This window comes from Odontesthes bonariensis, chromosome 15, assembly GCF_027942865.1.
Source record: "Odontesthes bonariensis isolate fOdoBon6 chromosome 15, fOdoBon6.hap1, whole genome shotgun sequence".
Taxonomy (NCBI): domain Eukaryota; kingdom Metazoa; phylum Chordata; class Actinopteri; order Atheriniformes; family Atherinopsidae; genus Odontesthes; species Odontesthes bonariensis.
This window is the reverse complement of record NC_134520.1, coordinates 33701034-33719503: the sequence shown is the minus strand read 5'-3', so window position 1 is coordinate 33719503 and position 18470 is coordinate 33701034. Positions and strand designations below refer to the sequence as shown.

The window sequence follows — 18470 nt, the reverse complement described above, 5'->3', positions numbered from 1 at the left end:
TCCAGGAGTTTATTATTATCAACACAAGCCTGATAGCTTCTCTGCAGCTAAAGCTGCGTCGACGTCACTTCAGGGAGCTGGGAGCTTCAAAATAAGATGAGGGTTGATCTGCTACTGTAGACAACAAAGTATATACTATATTCTACATGTTTTTTTATGAATTTTTATGTTGTAGAGTTGTGAAATTATTTTATCAATGGAGAAACTGAGCAGCCTTGCTTTGTTGTCTACAGTAGTAGATCAGCCCTCATCTTACTTTGAAGCTCCCAGATCAAGGAAGTGACGTCGACGCAGCTTTAGCAGCAGAGAAGCTATCAGGCTTGTGTTGATAATAATAAACTCCTGGACTATTTTCAAACTTCCAAATGCATCGCTTTGTGAGTACAGACCATATTTGTACTACTGTAGAAGTTTGGTGTCATGGCATGTGATTTTAGTGTGGTAATTTTGGAGATACGGACCAGGATCCATTAACCCTTGTACGAAGCTATTCGGGATAACTCAGTAACTCAGCTGATGTTCAGCCAATATTGAAAAAACTGCGGGTGGGCTACTTGGCTGGATATCATGGTTCAAGTGATCCCAGGTTGAATCTACTCCGGAGTATCACTTTAAGGCGGTAGTTAAGCAGATAGTTTCCAGCTATCATTGCAGCAGCTGTTCGACGACCTCTTGGTAATGGGTGGAATAAAATTTTGGAATGACGAAGCAATTCTCAATCAAAATGTGCTTGATTGTATTTGATTGGTTTCTATCTGCTAACACAGTAGGTCATAAGGAGGTGGTTGTGGCTCAGGAGATGGAGCAGTCACCTACTAATCAGAAAGTCCGTCCCAGCTTCTTTAATCTACATGTTCAGGTGTCTTAAATGATACTGAACCAGACATTGACTCCATCACACTCATCAATGTGTGTTTTGTATGCTCAACGACACAAAAAATCCACGACGGACATGTAGTCCTTTAACCATTTCATCATTACCTTTGCTCTCTTAAAATCTGCCCAGAAGCTGTCCCTAACCAGTTCAAACAGAAAGGCAAAGACAGAAACTGCTCATGATTCATGATGAACTAACCCCAGGCTGGAGTTTTAAGTTTTATCTTTGACTATGATCTCGTTTTTCAGCCTCATCCATCTAAAATCTAACCGAAGCAGCAATAAGTGGTTTAAAACTAATGCAGAGGTCAAAGCTTTCTGTTCTTCCCGTGTCAAAGAAAAGCTTTTGCACAATTTCATCACTATTAGGCTTAACTGCTGTGATGCATCACTCTGCAATCGCCCCAAAAAGCCCATAAAACAACTGCAGCTTTGCACAATGCTGCCGGCACGGTGGGACTGCTGGGTGCAAATCTTGCACAGGCTTCAAAGGTCACGAGGATAGATTTTTAAGATCCAGTTATAAATATAGATTTAACCCAACATCAGACTGTATAGTTTATATGCTTCAGTGTATACAGTCCTGATCTCTGTGTTGCCCTCGGATCCACAGAGAAGATAAAAGAATTCGATATTTTCGTACCCACAGCAAAACATTTGATTCCCTCTCACCTCAACTTTGAGATCTCTGTTTGGTTTTCAAAGATCAAAATCTAACCTTGTGGCTGAAACTTTCCTTCACTTCATTATGTTTTTCTAGTTATTTCTGATTGTAAAGTCTTCCCCACTGGTTTGTACTTCCATTACATTTTTAAGGATATTTTGCAGTTTGACTTATGTGTGTGCTATAATTCAACATCCCGAGTGAATGAACAGTAGATACTGTGGACTATCACAGCATTTCCCCACGCTGCAGGGGCTTTACCACAGTTATGTGTCAGTTACATGTCTTCTTCTGCTGTTGTGTCAAAAACATTGACTATGGCTGTGTTCGAAACCGCATACTACATACTACATACTTCTATACTGCATACTCATCTATCAGACAGTATGCAGAGCGTTTACCCACAATGCATTTCGCTCCTGCCCGAGCCGAAATCAGCCGGCCTGAAGCTGATTTCCCTTAAGCTCTAAACTCTGTAAACTTTAGCAACATTTGAAACATTTTCAGGTGAGAAAGTAGTCGTTTAGATCCCCAACGTGTTGAAAACCTGACAAAATACCGGCTGTTTACAATTTAGTTCCCACGAATTCGGCGCTACTAAAGCTAGCCGCAGTGAGCAACGCACTTCCTGTTATTTTCACAAAATAAAATACCCGTTGCCTTTTATCATAGGGAAAGCCATTACCATACAGTTGGTGCTTTTGTTTTGAAAACAGGAAGTGAACCTACCCTCGTTGTAGCTAGCTTGAAACTGCCGTTTTTGACAGGAAATGACGATCGGCGACGTCACGTTACGTTGCATCTTGGGTAGTTTGAGTATGAGTAGTAACCTCATGATGCATACCCAACATTTCAGAGAATCTAGTATGCATCCGGGAACTTCTCGCTTACTCAAACTCGCATACTAACTCAAAAAGTTAGTAGGAGTAGTAGGAGAAGTGTGCGATTTCGAACACAGCCTTTATGTTAAACTTATGACACTAAGCAAACCAGAACTTTACACTACGCAGCCCATGCTGCAGCATTACTGAAGCAGTGTGGGATCATCTCAACAGAACGGAACAAAAGGGAAGCCAAAAGCCTGGAGAAATATTCCTGAAGACTACTTAAAGAAATGTTAAGAGTGTTTGTCTGAGAGGGTTCAGGCTGTGTTGGAGAAAGGTCAGACCAGACATTCACCTTTAAGCTCTTTAGAATTGAACACATTCGGTTTTTGCCTTATATGCTTTATTTCCATTTATGTTTGTACATACTGTATCCTGATGGTTTCTGCAATTATTTTTCCTATTTTCCTGACAATACATGAAGAAATGATGGGTGACTCACGGCCTGCACGGTGCTACAGCTGCTGCTTTTCTCTATGCGCAGTGTTTTGCAATGAATGATAAAAAAGTATTTCCCCCAGAATGGTGTGCACGTGTTATAGCACAAACAAAATGCATCTTAGAACAAGTATACCAACGATATTACACGTTTGCTCCATGAAAATATGCCATTTAATTTACACTGAGGTGCATGTGAGAAGGACTATCAGAGTCTTACAATGAAGGCAGAAGCAGGAACTGTTTGTGTGTCAGGGAGTCTTGTTCATTATGGACAGTAACACCTGAATCTGCTCCGTTACCCTCAGCGCCTGCCTCTGTAAACACCTTTTAAAGGAAAACGCAGCTGTTTACTGTCAGTCTGGGTACCGGTGTGGCGTTAGAAGGGTCCACAGAGGAAAAAGTGGGAGGAGGTGATTGATTAAAGGGAAGACGAACAGGACGGAAACAGGCTCAGAGGGCCATTGCCTTTGTCTTCACAAACTTCTTTAGAAGCGGACTCTAGTTAAAAAGCTGCTGCAAATTCACATCTTGTTGTCTTTCACCAGAGATTTCCGTATCATTTACAATAAACATGACTTTTAATTCATCCCATTCCACGTGTAAGGGAGTTTCATACATAAATTCAACACATTTTCGGCTTTTCTTGCCCTTTTCTGCCCTTTTATCGTATTAAATACCGAGGCTGACCTTTTCGGAGGGTTGATGCTCTGTCTTTACATCTTTCTCTATCATTAGAAACTGTTTTCCCTCGTCATAAAAACTGCTTTTAACGTCTTCAGTTTTTCCTGGATCAAGGCAAAGCAACTACAGGGCGATTCAAAGTGCTTTACAGAGACATTAAAACAGTAGAAACAAAAAGCATGATTTAAATTTTAAACAAAAAAGAAAGAAATAAGAACAATAGATAAAATCAGGAGTTAAAATGTGATTAAGTTTTGAAACTCAAGCTCAGGAAAAGGAATACTCGATGCCAGAAAACTGAAATCAGAGTCATTTTGGGTTTGATGCAACACTGTAAATGGCTTCCTATTCATGCTACTGATTGGTTGATGATGCTGTAACAGCATAACAAACCGGTAACAACCGATAACAAATTAAAATGTCCCAGTAAGGCACAGGTTTAGTTCTGAGAAAGACGGTGGAAGACTGAAGGTTCAGAGGATGTTTTGCAGTGGTTAACAGATAATAATCTGTTATTTTGTTACCATCTATTGTCTGTTTAGAAATTTGTGGTAAAAAAACAATTTTCTTTGAAGAGCTGGGACAACAGTGAAGGCTACTTTAGTTTCCATGGGAGAAAGGCGTCTGAGTCATCAGTGATGGCTGCAGTTTTCTGTTCAGAGTCTCTGTCGTAACGACTCAGCACCGAACGATGCTGAAGCAGCGCAAATTAATTAGAAAATAAATATGAAATGTGAATTCCGCTGTGAAAACGATAAGACTGCAACCAAAGCTCGCTGTTTGTGTTCGGGGCCGAGGCTGAACACCAGAACCGTTGTTCATTTACCACCAGGCTGACTCTAAAAAGGAGTTTTCTCATCTGAAATGGAGTCTGAAGGCACAGAATGCTTCAACGCTTTGGTAAATGTGACAAAAGCTCGAGCCCCGGTCCAAAGTTCTTTGCGTGAAAAAGGGCCGTCCTTTGGCAGGTTGTGTTCTGGCTTCCGGGCTTTGCTGCATCCGTTCTGCTCGTTCGGGTGAGGAGGAGTTTGAAGGCCTCGGGGCTTTAAAATGAAAGCTTTCCCTCCACTTCAGCTCTCTGCAGCAACGAGCCACAGAGCCGACAGAAGTGACCTGAGTTGTGTTATTTAACCTGCAGCGCACCTGTTGGGTGTGTGTTGAGAATGCACTGATGTTTGAGACCGGATAAATACGTAGTGAGTCTGTGGAATGGGTGGAAATACGGTTCGGTGCACCTAGAAATCCTAACATAGGAGTAAAACTCTACAATATAAAATTCTCTATAAAAATACATCACCTTAGATCTCTTTTATTAAAAAAGATCTTTATTATTTATTTTACTTTATTATCTTTATTATTAAAGATCAAGCTTTTAGTTAGACAGTAATGAACTTACCTATATTTATTTATTTATTTCATTACTTCACTATGTGCAATAACCCGGGCATGTGCAATAATAATAATAATTAGGTACTGAGCAGCATTGTAAATACTGTTTATTGTATATACTGAGATTTTCCTTATCTTATTCTTATATCTTATTTTTACATTGTTTATATGGGAAGGGTGTAATTTTATTTTACTGTATGGGGTTGTCATTTTGCAGTTATTTTGTCTTATTGTCTTATTTATTTTGCTCTATTGTATTTCCTGACTTAATCTTTTTGTCTGTAAACGAGTGCATTGCAGAAAAGGAATTTCCCACAAGGGATTAAAAAAGTATTTCAGAAATGCTTCGATGCTTTGAAGCAGATGGCAAAGCAGAAGTAGGCACCAAAAGATGGCCGGCTTCTTACCCTCACAGTTGCATGTCCTTGAGCAAGGCACCTAATTGCTAACCTCGTCTTTGTCTCTGTCCCCTCGCAGAGTCAAGCCATGCGCATCGTTCGCACCGTCGGCCAGGCGTTTGAGGTCTGCCATAAACTGAGTCTGCAACACACTCAGCAGCATGCAGATGGACAAGAGGACTCCAACGGCGAGAAGAATGGCCTCGACTCCTCTGTTGCAGGTACACACAAACATGCTGAAAACATGCACCTGTTTCTGGCTTCACACCCGCAGCCGGAGGTGGGTAGAGCAGCCAAAAATTGTACTCAAGTAAAAGTACTGTTACTTCAGAATAATAGGACTTACAAGTGAAAAAGATGTAGGCACACATCACTGCATCTTCCAGCAGATTATCCAGAGTAGAGCAGCAGCTCCGGACATTTATAGACGGTGCAAATTAAAAAGAATGGTTTGCTGGCTCTGAGTCAGGTATGCTTCAAATGTAAAGCTGTGGGCAGAGGTGGGTAGTAACGGGTTACATTTACTTGAGTTTTTGAAAAAATTGTACTTCTAGGAGTAGTTTTAAATCTCTATACTTTTTCCTTTTCCTTGAGTAGATGTGTGCAGCAGAAACTGTCCTCTTACTCCGCTACATTAGGCTACAATGAGCTGGTTACTTTTCTTCTTACCTCTTTGGTATTCTACGCCTCATTATTTTTATCCCCCTGCGTACGCCTCATTTTAATGTTTTATTCTGACAGAGAGAGAGACTTCCGCCAAAGGCTCTACCACCTGACTGTGTTCCACCAATCAGACGCAGCCGTGCAGTCTGGTCACGTGACCGTACTCGATCTCAGCGGCGGGACGGGTTAGCTTTAGCATTAGCAGTCGTAGCAAACAACCAAAGAAACAGATGAAAAATGTCAGAACCGACGGTGGGAAATGAAGACGCAGACGAGGCCTCATACTGAAAGCATGTTTACCTTACAAAGAGTGAGAAACAGCAGCTACATTATGTGTCTTCTGTGTCAACCAAAACAAACGCACATTTCAGCAGAAACTCAACATCTAACTTGAGGAAACATGTAGCGCTAAGTTTCCTAAACTCGTTTTTCCCCCCATGGATAGGTGAATGTTTGTTTTTTAGGTTACATATGGGTTACATATGTGTTAAACATTTCCTAAGTCTCTTTTAGTTTTTATTGAAGTTCTTGAATTTACCTGGATTTCAGTCAGTTTTAGCCGCCATCTGGAAGCTCCTTAAGATAAAACTCAGGGACGAATGAAAGAAAACGGCTCTGACAGCAGATGGGACTGTTGCCACTGATTTAAAAAAGAAACAAAAAAAAAACACCGAACTTCCCCTTTAAAGTAAAACAAGAAGCAGTGCAGGAGCACGTCTGAGCTGAAGTTAAGGTTTCTAAATGTGTTTTACAGCTGGGAGGCTCAGTGGGTTTCCAGATTACTTTCATCAAAGTCTTAGAGTTTAATTAGCTTTTTGGGGGCCGTGGCTCCAGTAAAAGGTTGAAGGTTCTGCCGTCAACACCCAGCAGACACCAGAAGTTTCTCCCTGCTGGGTATCCTCATGTGAGTCCGCCCCTGAAGAGCAGAACTTTGCCCTCGCTGAAAAGACCGCGTCCAGCTGCCAGAAGCAACAATCTGAGGGTGAAAAAGGACAAAACTCCCCATGGAACGAGGGAAAACAGTCCAAATGTTGTTTGATGAGGTAAACCAGAGAAAAACTAAACTGTATTTAATCCAGCACCTTATAGCAGTCGCACTGCTGACCATCAGCTTGATGTGTTCCAGCTTTTTAAACACTCAAACTTTACCGGAACAACCAGCAGCAACAGCCTGGCTGTCTTCAAACGAGTCGATGGACACAAAGCAGGACGAAGTCGTAAAAAGTTGGATTGTCTGTGTCTGTTCTGAGATCAAACAGCGACTTCCAAAGGAAAGGTTCTCATCCTCATCCCTTCGGTGACATTCAGCATCCCGGCGACGTACGGATCCTGCTGGCGGACGGCGTAGAAATAAACCTGCTTGGCAAAAGAACAAAGATGGAAGGCGGTGATAAATTCTATGCAGGAACACCTCCTCAAATGCGAAGCATTGTGGGTAGATTGATTATGCTTTAGGCTCGGCTGATGTTTCAGCAGCAGAGGAGAGACGGGAATTCATTTAATACCAGCAAACGTTACATCATCGGTAAAAAAAGGCCGCCTTCAGTCACAGAACAGTAAAATGATCATTAAACAGAGTTTAAGCTATAATCTTGCCTAAATTATAAGAGAAATGTGTCATTTCTAAGTTTATACCTTTCAGATTATGTTTTTGCCCATAAACACAGTAGATGTCTCCACATATGCTGACATTCACCTGAAGACATGTATGGGCGGGGGCAGGAGTCACCTTAGGTCCACCGGAGTCACTTGCAGGCTGGATAATATCGCGGGATTTCAAAGTATCTCAATATTTCCGAAACAAATTACCCCGAAAAACAGGGAGAAAAAATTACCACGAAAAACAGAATAAATTACCCAGAAAAACAAACCCAAAAATAAATTAGAAAGAAAAAACAGATATTATTATTTTTTTTAAAGTAAATTGCAATACGCTTCCGTAGTATATTGCAATAATAACGTATGGTTGTCACAAAATCCCATGGCACACCTGGACTTGCCTCAGGGCACACAGTTTGGGAACCACTGCCTCAGATGAAGCCCTGCACAGCAGCACTGATGGGCTGATCGTGCCTGGACAGGATGGGCTCCCCTGGGGATGCACCTGTCCCCGAATGAGGCCGGACGTGGACATTTAGCAGGAGAACCAGTCCACAAATTGAACTCCTAAACACGGCAGCCAACTCGTGTTCACCCTCCCCACAACGATGGTGCCGAGCAGGACCACGCTGTCTCCAGAACCCCCTTCAACCCCTGCAGAGACCAGCTTCCTTTCACATGCCGACGAGCCCAGAGATCAAACATGCACTCTCACTGTACATCCGCAGAAAGGCTTCCGGAGGACCCCACATGCATGCAAAGAGAGGCTCGTGTTTAACACTGGCTGCCGTGGTGTGTTAGATAACACAAGAGTCGTCACGGACAACCAATAAGCTGATCAGGAGCACTAATTATGGCTGCAATGAAAGGAGAGGGGATAGAAGGAGCGAGAGATAGCGGATTAGCGGAGCGGAGGGGCTTAAAGGGGGCAGAGGAGGTTGATATTAGAGAGGAAAGAGGCTCGGCTGGAGGATGAGACGAGCAGAAAACTGTGAAATGTAGAAGGGGATTTGAGAGGAATACAAGCTGTGAGGATGCAGGACGAGCGGAAGAGACAGCGCTGTTGCTCTTAGAAGATTGAGAACAACTGAACCAAAAAGCTAACTTTTTAAAGAGGCTTGTAAAATAACAATAAACTGGGCCCACTTCCAATTAGCATTAGCTGCACGGGCCTGATGCTCCAGTCAGCAGTTCGTTGAGCCTTAAGAGCTCCTGATAACAGCCTGGAGGATGTGTCAGCACACTTCCTGCACACATGACAGAGTAAGACTCCTTCTCTTACGCTTTTAGATTCAGCTTTCCTCTCAAGTGAAATATAATGGCAACGATGCTCTTGTTTCCTCAAGTAATCCTCTAAAAACTTTGGTACTTTTTACTCCCACGCAAAGGACAAAAACAAACAGACAAGCAAGTGTTGCCTCTGATACATCTGCACCCATCATTTCTGTCAGTTTGGGTGGGTGAGAGCGGATGCGGAAATTCAAAAAAGCAAACTTCATTTATTTACAAAAACACAAAGTTCAAACAAAAAGCGCAGCTGAGCCGGATTCAAAAAATCTAAACTGTGGAATAATTATTTAACAAAACAAAACACTTGGCATAGCATGGAGAAAAACCACTTAACTGGGTCATGGCATGGAGGATGTTGACGGGTAAGGATCTCACAAAACAATGAGGGAACCTGGAAACTAAATACTGTGGAGGGTGATTAGGGATAGAGTGCAGCTGATGGGGAAAACACAGGTGAGGGACGTGAGGCTGATGGCAGGGCAGGAGAGGGTGGCATGACATGGAAAAAACTAAACACAAGACCTGAACCTAAAACATGAGAAAACTAAGAACTTAAGCAGAAACTAAAAACATGGCAAAAGTCAAAAACATGACAATTTCCTAATTCTCTTTAGATTAAATAACCATTAAATAACCATCTCTCCTCCGAAGCACCTCGATCTTTTCTGTGCAGAGGTGGGTAGAGCAGCCAAAAATTGTAGTCATCCGAATAATTACTTGAGTAAGAGTAAAAAAGTGTTGGTGAAAAAACTACTCAAGTACTGAGTAACTGTTGAGTAACGTCTGATTTATTTGTTAACACAAGCATTCAATCAGACAGACAAAAATACTAAATAATCATTTTTAGGCCAATTAGAGTTCATCCAATTGATAAAATAAATTAAAATGAATTCATGAATTACAAAATAGCTTAAATTAAAATAATCCAGGCAAATGCAAGAACTTCAATAAAAAATAAGAGAGACTTAGGAAATGTTTAAAACATATGTAACCCATATGTAACCTAAAAAACAAACATTCACCTATCCATGGGGGGAAAAACGAGTTTAGGAAACTTACCGCTACATGTTTCCTAAAGTTAGAGTTTCTGCTGAAATGTGCGTTTGTTTTGGTTGACACAGAAGACACATAATGTAGCTGCTGTTTCTCACTCTTTGTAAGGTAAACATGCTTTCAGTATGAGGCCTCGTCTGCGTCTTCATTTCCCACCGTTGGTTCTGACATTTTTCATCTGTTTCTTTGTTTGTTTGCTACGACTGCTAATGCTAAAGCTAACCCGTCCCGCCGCTGAGATCGAGTACGGTCACGTGACCAGACCGCACGGCTGCGTCTGATTGGTGGAACACAGTCAGGTGGTAGAGCCTTTGGCGGAAGTCTCTCTCTCTGTCAGAATAAAACATTAAAATGAGGCGTACGCGGGGGGATAAAAATAATGAGGCGTAGAATACCAAAGAGGTAAGAAGAAAAGTAACCAGCTCATTGTAGCCTAATGTAGCGGAGTAAGAGGACAGTTTCTGCTGCACACATCTACTCAAAGAAAAATATAAAGTATAGAGATTTAAAACTACTCCTAGAAGTATAATGTTTTCAAAAACTTACTCAAGTAAAAGTAACTGGGTACTACCCACCTCTGTTTCTGTGTAAATAACAAACCCGCCCTGGGAAGTGTTGGCTGAGAGGGATCCAGCCTGATAGCCGGGTAGAAAAGCAGAGGAAGAGGAGCGGTGAGGGAGGCTGGCAGCAGGTTGTTAAGGATGAGGCGATGCAGGGGGAGGACAGGATATACTGTGGCCCTGTCAAACTGTGTGAGCTGAGCTTTAAGTAAAGGCAGAGGACAGGGCTGATAGGGGAGTATGAGTGGGAGAGGAGGCAGGTGAAGATGTGCAGGATACTGCAGCAGGATACTGCAGACATCACACAAAGGGCGAATCAGAAATATGGACTTAATTCCACCAAAATGTGCCGGATCAGTGCAGAAGTTTGTGAGTTATTCAGAAGATGACTTTTGAAAACGAGCGGCTAATCCAAGCTGCTGCAGAAGCTTAAAGGTGTAAGCTTCCCTGAGTGTTGGAAGAGGAAGAGAGGTGTTATGATCAGGAAATGTGCTCCTGCACCTCCATCTCTCCCTCACAGCTGGGCTCTTTGCAGCCCTTTTACTTTCCTTCCTCCCACCATGTTTGCCAGCTGTTTGAGCCACTCGTGAGACTCCAGCTTCAACTGATTTTCAGGGATTCTGTTTTCCCATCACATCTGACACGAAGAAGGAAAGTTAGCCGGACACATTTTGAACATTTTCTTTTGAAAATCAGGAGCAAATAGCTTTGTTTTTGCATGAAAAGTCTGTCACAACTGTAGCATCGCAGCAGTGAACAGGAGGAGGGAGCGTTCCTTCTGGTGAAGCCAAGTCAAACATGGAAATGAGCTCTAAAAGTCTAAAAGATTTGAGACAAAATGTTGGCATCTCTGCAGTTAAATCAGCATGGAAGCCTTTAATGTGGTGACTTGAATTAAACATGTTAGTGAATGGTTTTCGTGTGTAATTAAAGGGATAGTTCGCCTCTTTTGACATGAAGCTGTATGACATCCCATATCTAATACCACATACCCACCTAGCTCCTTCTCCCATGAATTCCTAGTTGCCAGTGGGGATGATAGTGATGACAAGATTAAACAGACATAAAAGTTATTTACTGAATTCCTGGATATACGTGCTGAGAAGACCAGTGTTAATGAAGAGGAAAACCTGCTGTGTACGTATCCTTAGATGGACAGAATTAGGTTTTCTGTGTTTTCACTAAGGGTAAAATCTTTAAAGGGATAGTTCGCCTAACTCTGCTCACAGGACGCAGCAGGGGGTAAGAAGATGTTCAGAAATGATGTTGCTGATATGGGATGTCATACAGCTTCATGTCAAAAGAGGCGAACTATCCCTTTAACAGTGTTTCAACCACTTTTCCAGGGACTCTGGGACTTTAAGGGCACGCTCTCGCTGCAGTTTGACGCATCATTAGAAGAGACGTGAACACTCTCATTTGAATCTTTGTGCACACCAAACAGGCACTCTGAGAACCCTTGGAAAGCTGGTGCTCAGTCCACTTCCAGATGAACTCGTGAATGAACCCAACAGGGACCAAAAACAAGCTGACGTGCAGCACTTGCTTGTACTTCCTAAACTGCGAACTGTTCATTAAAGTTAAGCACTTTAAGCGTCTGAACCAGCATTTCCTGGCTGTAAATCCTCATTTATGCGTAAAACACAGAACCTCCTGGAGTTCCTTAAATCATTTCAAAGGATCTTTTCTCTGGCATCGCTGCAGGTTTAAAGTATTCACACATATATTTACCACTATCTATAGCCTGCTGTAATGCAGCGAGCAGATTCAGAGGAAGTTATGTCAAGAAAATGTACATCAGAGAAGCTGTTCCATCAGGATTTGATCTTATACATATGCCTTTTATCCGTTTTATCCGTTGGCTCAAAAGTCTGTGTGAAGCAGGACCGAACCTTTGCTTTTAAGCTCATATTTGCAGACCTCCAAAAAGCTAACAGTGCACGAGCTTTTGCAGATGAAGCGAGTTGTCGATCGAGGGCTGATTTCCCTGAAATTTAGCTTGAGCTCTGAGGTGCTGACAACGACGGGTTTCATAACAAAGAGCACGAAGCGCCAGAAGCAAAAATAAGTCCCGGCAGACGAGAACTGTACTCATCTAACTCCTCAAAACAACCTTTAAGAAAGTGAAAAAACAAGATGTCTCCAAGTCAGAGTTGTTCTCGGTTACGAACATCTTCCCTCTCCATGACCCCGTGTCCCACTTTGTTGCCTTAGAGCAACACCAGAGTATATTACGAACCTTAAAAAACGATGTGTGTCAGACTCATTTTGAAGTATATTGCACATATATCACGTCTGAAACTGAAACCAGACTACAGCGCCTGGGGCTGACTTTGGTTCGCAGCCCCATATCTCACTGTTTTCACAGGATTTTCTGTCGTCTTCACACCGAATTCTCCGGTGAATTGAGAGCTGTTTGATGAGAAAACACGAAATGAAATCTACAGGAAACAATGTTGACGTTATTGATAATGTTTCTGTGTGTGTGTGTCCACCCATGTGTGCGTGCGAACATGCTCATGCCTCCATGTGTGCGTGCAGGCGTGCGAGCTTATCCACCTGTATGTGTGTGTACCCTTCTTGGCTCAGCTCGGGAGCTCACAGACACAGAAAAGACGCAGATCGTCGCCGAGGAGACGGACATCGATGCAGACGAGGTGAACCAGGTGCCAGCGGGAGAGGAGTTAAACGTCAACAGAGGAGTGACGGATCTGGACGCCACAGCGAAGACACCTGACCTAAACCACTCCGAAAACAAGGTATTTTTAACAACTGCACAGCATCTGGTGCAAATCAGGCATGACTTGTCGGAGGTTTGCATCGACTTACTTATTATTTGTATTGTGCTGGAATCACAGAATCACAGTCCAAAATGTCCAAACATATTTGGTACTTTGCTTAATCTCAGCAAATACGAACATGTGGATGGTAATTAAATGAGCCCCCAGAATAGAACCCTGTGGAACTCCCTGTCCTTTTTTACCAATGCGATGTGTGATTATCTTTACACACAATTGTATTTACACACTATTCTAACTAATTACCACCCTGTTACACACAGATATTTTCAATCTGTGTGTAACAGGGGACTGGAATCACAGTTTCTGGATTGTATCAGTCCAAAATGTCCAAACATATTAGGTTACTTTGCTTAATCTGAGCAAATATGAACATGTGGATGGTAATTAAATGAGCCCCCAGAATAGAACCCTGTGGAACTCCATGTCCTCTTTTACCACTGCGATGTGTGATTCTAATATAGAAACTATTCTAACTAATTACCACCCTGTTACACACAGGGTCCAAAATGTCCAAACATATTTGGTACTTTGCTTAATCTCAGCAAATATGAACATGTGGATGGTAATTAAATGAGCCCCTAGAATAGAACCCTGTGGAACTCCACGTCCTCCATGTGTGATTATCTTTACACACAAAGTCATCTCTGTCTAAGAGGATTCTAATAAAGGAACTATTAGATCGTCATTTCCTGACAAAACGGCAGTTTCAAGCTAGCTACAACGAGGGTAGGTTCACTTCCTGTTTTCAAAACAAAAGCACCAATTGTATCGTAATGGCTTTCCCTGTGATAAAACGCAACGGATAGCAACATTTGAAACATTTTCAGGCGAGAAAGTGGTCGTTTAGATCCCCAACGTGTTGAAAATCTGACAAAATACCGGCTATTTACAATTTTGTTCCCACGAATTCGGCGCTACTAAAGCTAGCCGCAGTGAGCAACGCACTTCCGGTTATTTTCACAAAATAAAATACCCGTTGCCTTTTATCATAGGGAAAACCATTACGATACAATTGGTGCTTTTGTTTTGAAAACAGGAAGTGAACCTACCCTCGTTGTAGCTAGCTTGAAACTGCCGTTTTGACAGGAAATGACGATCGGCAACGTCACGTTACGTTGCATCTTGGGTAGTTTGAGTATGAGTAGTAACCTCATGATGCATACCCAACATTTCAGAGAATCTAGGATGCATCTGGGAACTTAGAAAAAGTTAAAGTTAGTAGGAGTAGTGGGAGTAGTAGGAGAAGTAGGCGGTTTCGAACACAGCCAGTGTCTCTGATTTGGGATAGCCCCCCCCCCCCCCCCGCGTGACCCTACAGTTGGATTAAGCAGGTATAGAAAATGGAAACTTGCTTAAAAAAGCACAGAACACACAGATTCCAGCATTTATCAGTATATTAAACCCCCCGTTAATAGCTCTCGCTATGCGGAGGCTGTCAGAAGTGTGTCGGCATCTGAGCTCGGAGACTACCACACAAATCATCCAGTACGTGCCTTTGTGTGGCCTCACGGTGGAGGACATGTGAAGCAGCTCAGTCTGACGCCACTGGCATCCTGAAACGCTCCGTGGCTTGTCGGGAAGTGTTTAAACACAGCTGTCGCAGCTCAGCTGGCGGAGAAGCATGGCAACGGCTGTTTGATGGGATTCACAGAGGTGTGCAGGGGTGGAATTGTTTTTTTTTTTTTATTAATGCAGGAGTGGGAGGACGAGGCACAGAGCAGGAGGTTTATTTTGCTGCTCTTTGGCTTGAGGGGGTGGATTTTGCAAGTATTACAAAGAAAGTATTGGTTTTTCATTATTAAGCTTTGACCAGAGCCTGGCTCCATTTTGTGTTTTTAATAGCCATTGTTGAAATTTCATTGATTTTCTGTCATTCACACCCAACTTCTCATGCCTTTATTAAGATGCTAAAATGTAGCTATGCTTTTCGGTTATATCCTGGGTTACCTCACAACCTTTAAAACATCTTTTCCAAGCCTTAATAAAGTCCTTTTTACTGCCAGAGCGATTCGTATATACCGGTCCAGTGCTGTATCTTTCAATAGACCGATGACGTGGGACATCTTCGAGGAGTCGGTGGAAATCGAGCGTTGGGATTGAGCGAAAGCCAATGAACACCGAAGCAGGACAGTTTACATCTGTTTACCGTAAAATATGTTTTAAATTAGGTCATGAGAGCCTTTTTTTTCCCCAGAAAATAGTTGTTTAATGGTTTATTTACTATCTTTTAAGATGTATTTTGTGGTGAGGGGTTGGGAATAGTCATCATCTGATGAGTTTTCCTCTTATTTTTGATTTATCTTCAGAGAGTTTCCTCTATTTTCCAGACTTCAGCTTCTTAATAACTGCCATTCGTTGGTTACCTTTACAGATTTATCATGAACCTGAAAAACGAAGGTAGGAGTTCATGACTGCCTTTAAGACGTCAGATGTTCTCATTCTAAACTTCTACAACCAAAACATACAAAAACGCCTTTAAAGATGAGTCCATCCTCTTTTCATTTTTTTTTTTAGCTTTTTTTTTGTACAGATCGATCCAGCCCTCTGCTCAACAGTTTACATCTGTTTACCGTAAAATATGTTTTAAATTAGGCCAAAAACAATGTCATGAGAGCCTTTTTTTCCCCAGAAAATAGTTATTTAATAGTTTATTTACTATCTTTTAAAATGTATTTTGTGGTGAGGGCTTGGGAATAGTCATCATCTGATGAGTTTTCCTCTTAACATACAACCAAAACATACAAAAAAATGCCTTTAAAGATGAGTCCATCCTCTTTTCATTGAGTCGTTCACAGAAACAGACATTTTAATCAAGGGTTACTTTCGGCTGTTTTTGCCACTGTGACCATTTTCACGCCCTCTGGCTAATTAGGCCGTTCCTCAGACATTCTCAGTTACCGCAGAAAGTAATTAAACAGACGAGCTGTGAGGCGACACCACAGGCCCGAGTCTGAAGAGTTCCATCAGACCCGAGTGGCTGCAGACTTCCTGACTCAAAGCCTGTTTACTCACGTACCGGAACCCGACTCCGGGACCCCGTTTGGGATCCTAACCCGCGTGCGTAGCCGGGTTATTCAGCCGTTTCTCGACGCCATTAACATCAGAGTTATGAGAGCTTTCATTACAGCTCCTGATTGAAAGCAACGCGGCGTGAAATCACTAAAACAACGAGCCCTCGCCGGTAACCTCTGTTCTCAGAGTGTGTGCGACACTTTGTCAAGCTGCCTCTTCATACATGTGCAGGTACTGTATGTACGCTTGTTCTTTCTTTGACTCATTTCATCCATCTTTGCCGCTTGATGGATTAAAAAGAAATGTGAAAGGACAAGTGGAGGAAGGGTCGGTGAGTAAGATGCATGCGGGTGTGTCTGCCTTTACATTAGCGCCCATTTGGATGCATTTTCCGAGGGATGTGATTCACCGCCGGGTTTCTCTGGAGGCTCATGAAAGGGAAAGCAGCCTGCGAGTGTTAAACTTCATTCTCTTCCTGTCGGCTCCCGTTAGGCTGACAAATCCCTCGGCGCCCTGCGTTCAGACGGGCGCGCATCGGTGCGACCTCAGGCTCTGTGCACACGGGAAGACTCGGATTGTTTAATTTTAACCCTCCTGTTGTCTTGCAGGTCAAAAGTGAGCCACTACCATGTTTAGCTGTAGAAAAAATACCTTAAACTATCTTTTTCCAACTTGAAATCTTATAACTTTTCCTAAAGGGACCCCATCATTAGAAAAAGTCACACTTTATTTTTGTTTATGTTTCCATGTGGGCTGTACACCACTAGGGTACAAAGATTGTTTTATGGGTCATTTTTGACCCGTGAATTATAAAAACATTTAAACACCAGAAAAAAGTTCACTGTTTTTTTCCCATTCAATATAATTAATTCAGAAGTAATGACTTTACATTTATATAATAGCAATAATAAACCTTTATTATGTAAAAGAAAACTGAGAAAACAAGAAAACTGTTGGTCCAACTGACAGTTGGTTTGTGGTTAAAAAAAAAAAGTGTAATCCTGAAAACTGGTGATTGTCTTTTTGTATTGTGCAACAAAAAATACATGATAAAAAATGTATTGAATTGAGTTGAATAGATAAATAACAGGTGGTTTTATCATACAAAATAGGTGTTGGATTTAAAATTCAATTAAGTTGCTTTATTTTGGGGCTTTTGACCCATTTTTGACCCGTAGGACAAGGGGAGTAAACAGAATGTTAAGACCACACAAAGGGTTAAAGGCTCGGTAACAGATTAACTACAGGACAAAGTGGCACCTTAAAGTGCCTTTTACACGTTCTTGTTTTGGGCAGGAAGCAGATGCCTGATTGATGATTTCAATAAAAGGTGAGCGAGGAAGGCGCCTACAGCACCAAACAAGAGTTTAAGAGTAATCATTTGTTTTCCTTTGGCTTGAATTAGAAAGAAAAGGCGAGCGTGAGGACTTATAAGCGAGAGCTTTGATGAAGGTTTTGCCGCTGGCCCGTTTTCAGCTGCTGTCAGGCAGATGTAAGCGCTCTGATGTATGGCTGTACCTCCGCAGGCAGCCACCGCTGCCTTACTTTCTCCCCATCGTTAGTGTTTTAAACCCAACATTGGCAGATTAATGAACAGGTTTCCCCAGCACAGCCTCAGCCAAGTGTCCTCGTTTTGGTGGAACTTGTTAGAAAGTCACAGTGCCGAGTGAAGAAGTGGATACCTTCATTTTTCCCCTCCTGATCTTTCACTTTAATAGTAAAGACAATCTGCTAAACAAGCAGCCGAACGGATTGGTGTGGAGTTTGCCTGTTTTCTCCGGGAACTCTGAGCCAGAGGTGGGTAGAAACGAGTTACATTTACTCGAGTAAGTTTTTGAAAACATTATACTTCTAGGAGTAGTTTTAAATCTCTATACTTTTTACTTTTCCTTGAGTAGATGTGTGCAGCAGAAACTGTCCTCTTACTCCGCTACATTAGGCTACAATGAGCTGGTTACTTCTCTTCTTACCTCTTTGGTATTCTACGCCTCATTATTTTTATCCCCCCGCGTACGCCTCATTTTAATGTTTTATTCTGACAGAGAGAGAGACTTCCGCCAAAGGCTCTACCACCTGACCGTGTTCCACCAATCAGACGCAGCCGTGCAGTCTGCTCACGTGACCGTACTCGATCTCAGCGGCGGGACGGGTTAGCTTTA

General features: G+C 42.3%; 1 protein-coding gene across 2 annotated transcripts in view; it reads left to right on the top strand.

Annotated features, from left to right (window-relative positions):
* The window catches only part of LOC142400811 (carboxyl-terminal PDZ ligand of neuronal nitric oxide synthase protein-like), a 236963-nt gene that overhangs the window by 129041 nt on the left and 89452 nt on the right, over nt 1-18470 (top strand). The window contains exons 6-7 of one of the 2 annotated variants that reach the window (XM_075486033.1): nt 5413-5554; nt 13040-13257. In XM_075486033.1, coding sequence (XP_075342148.1) covers nt 5413-5554; nt 13040-13257 — 360 coding nt within the window. The remainder of the gene's footprint in view (nt 1-5412; nt 5555-13039; nt 13258-18470) is intronic. The other variant, XM_075486034.1, reaches the window with a different exon arrangement.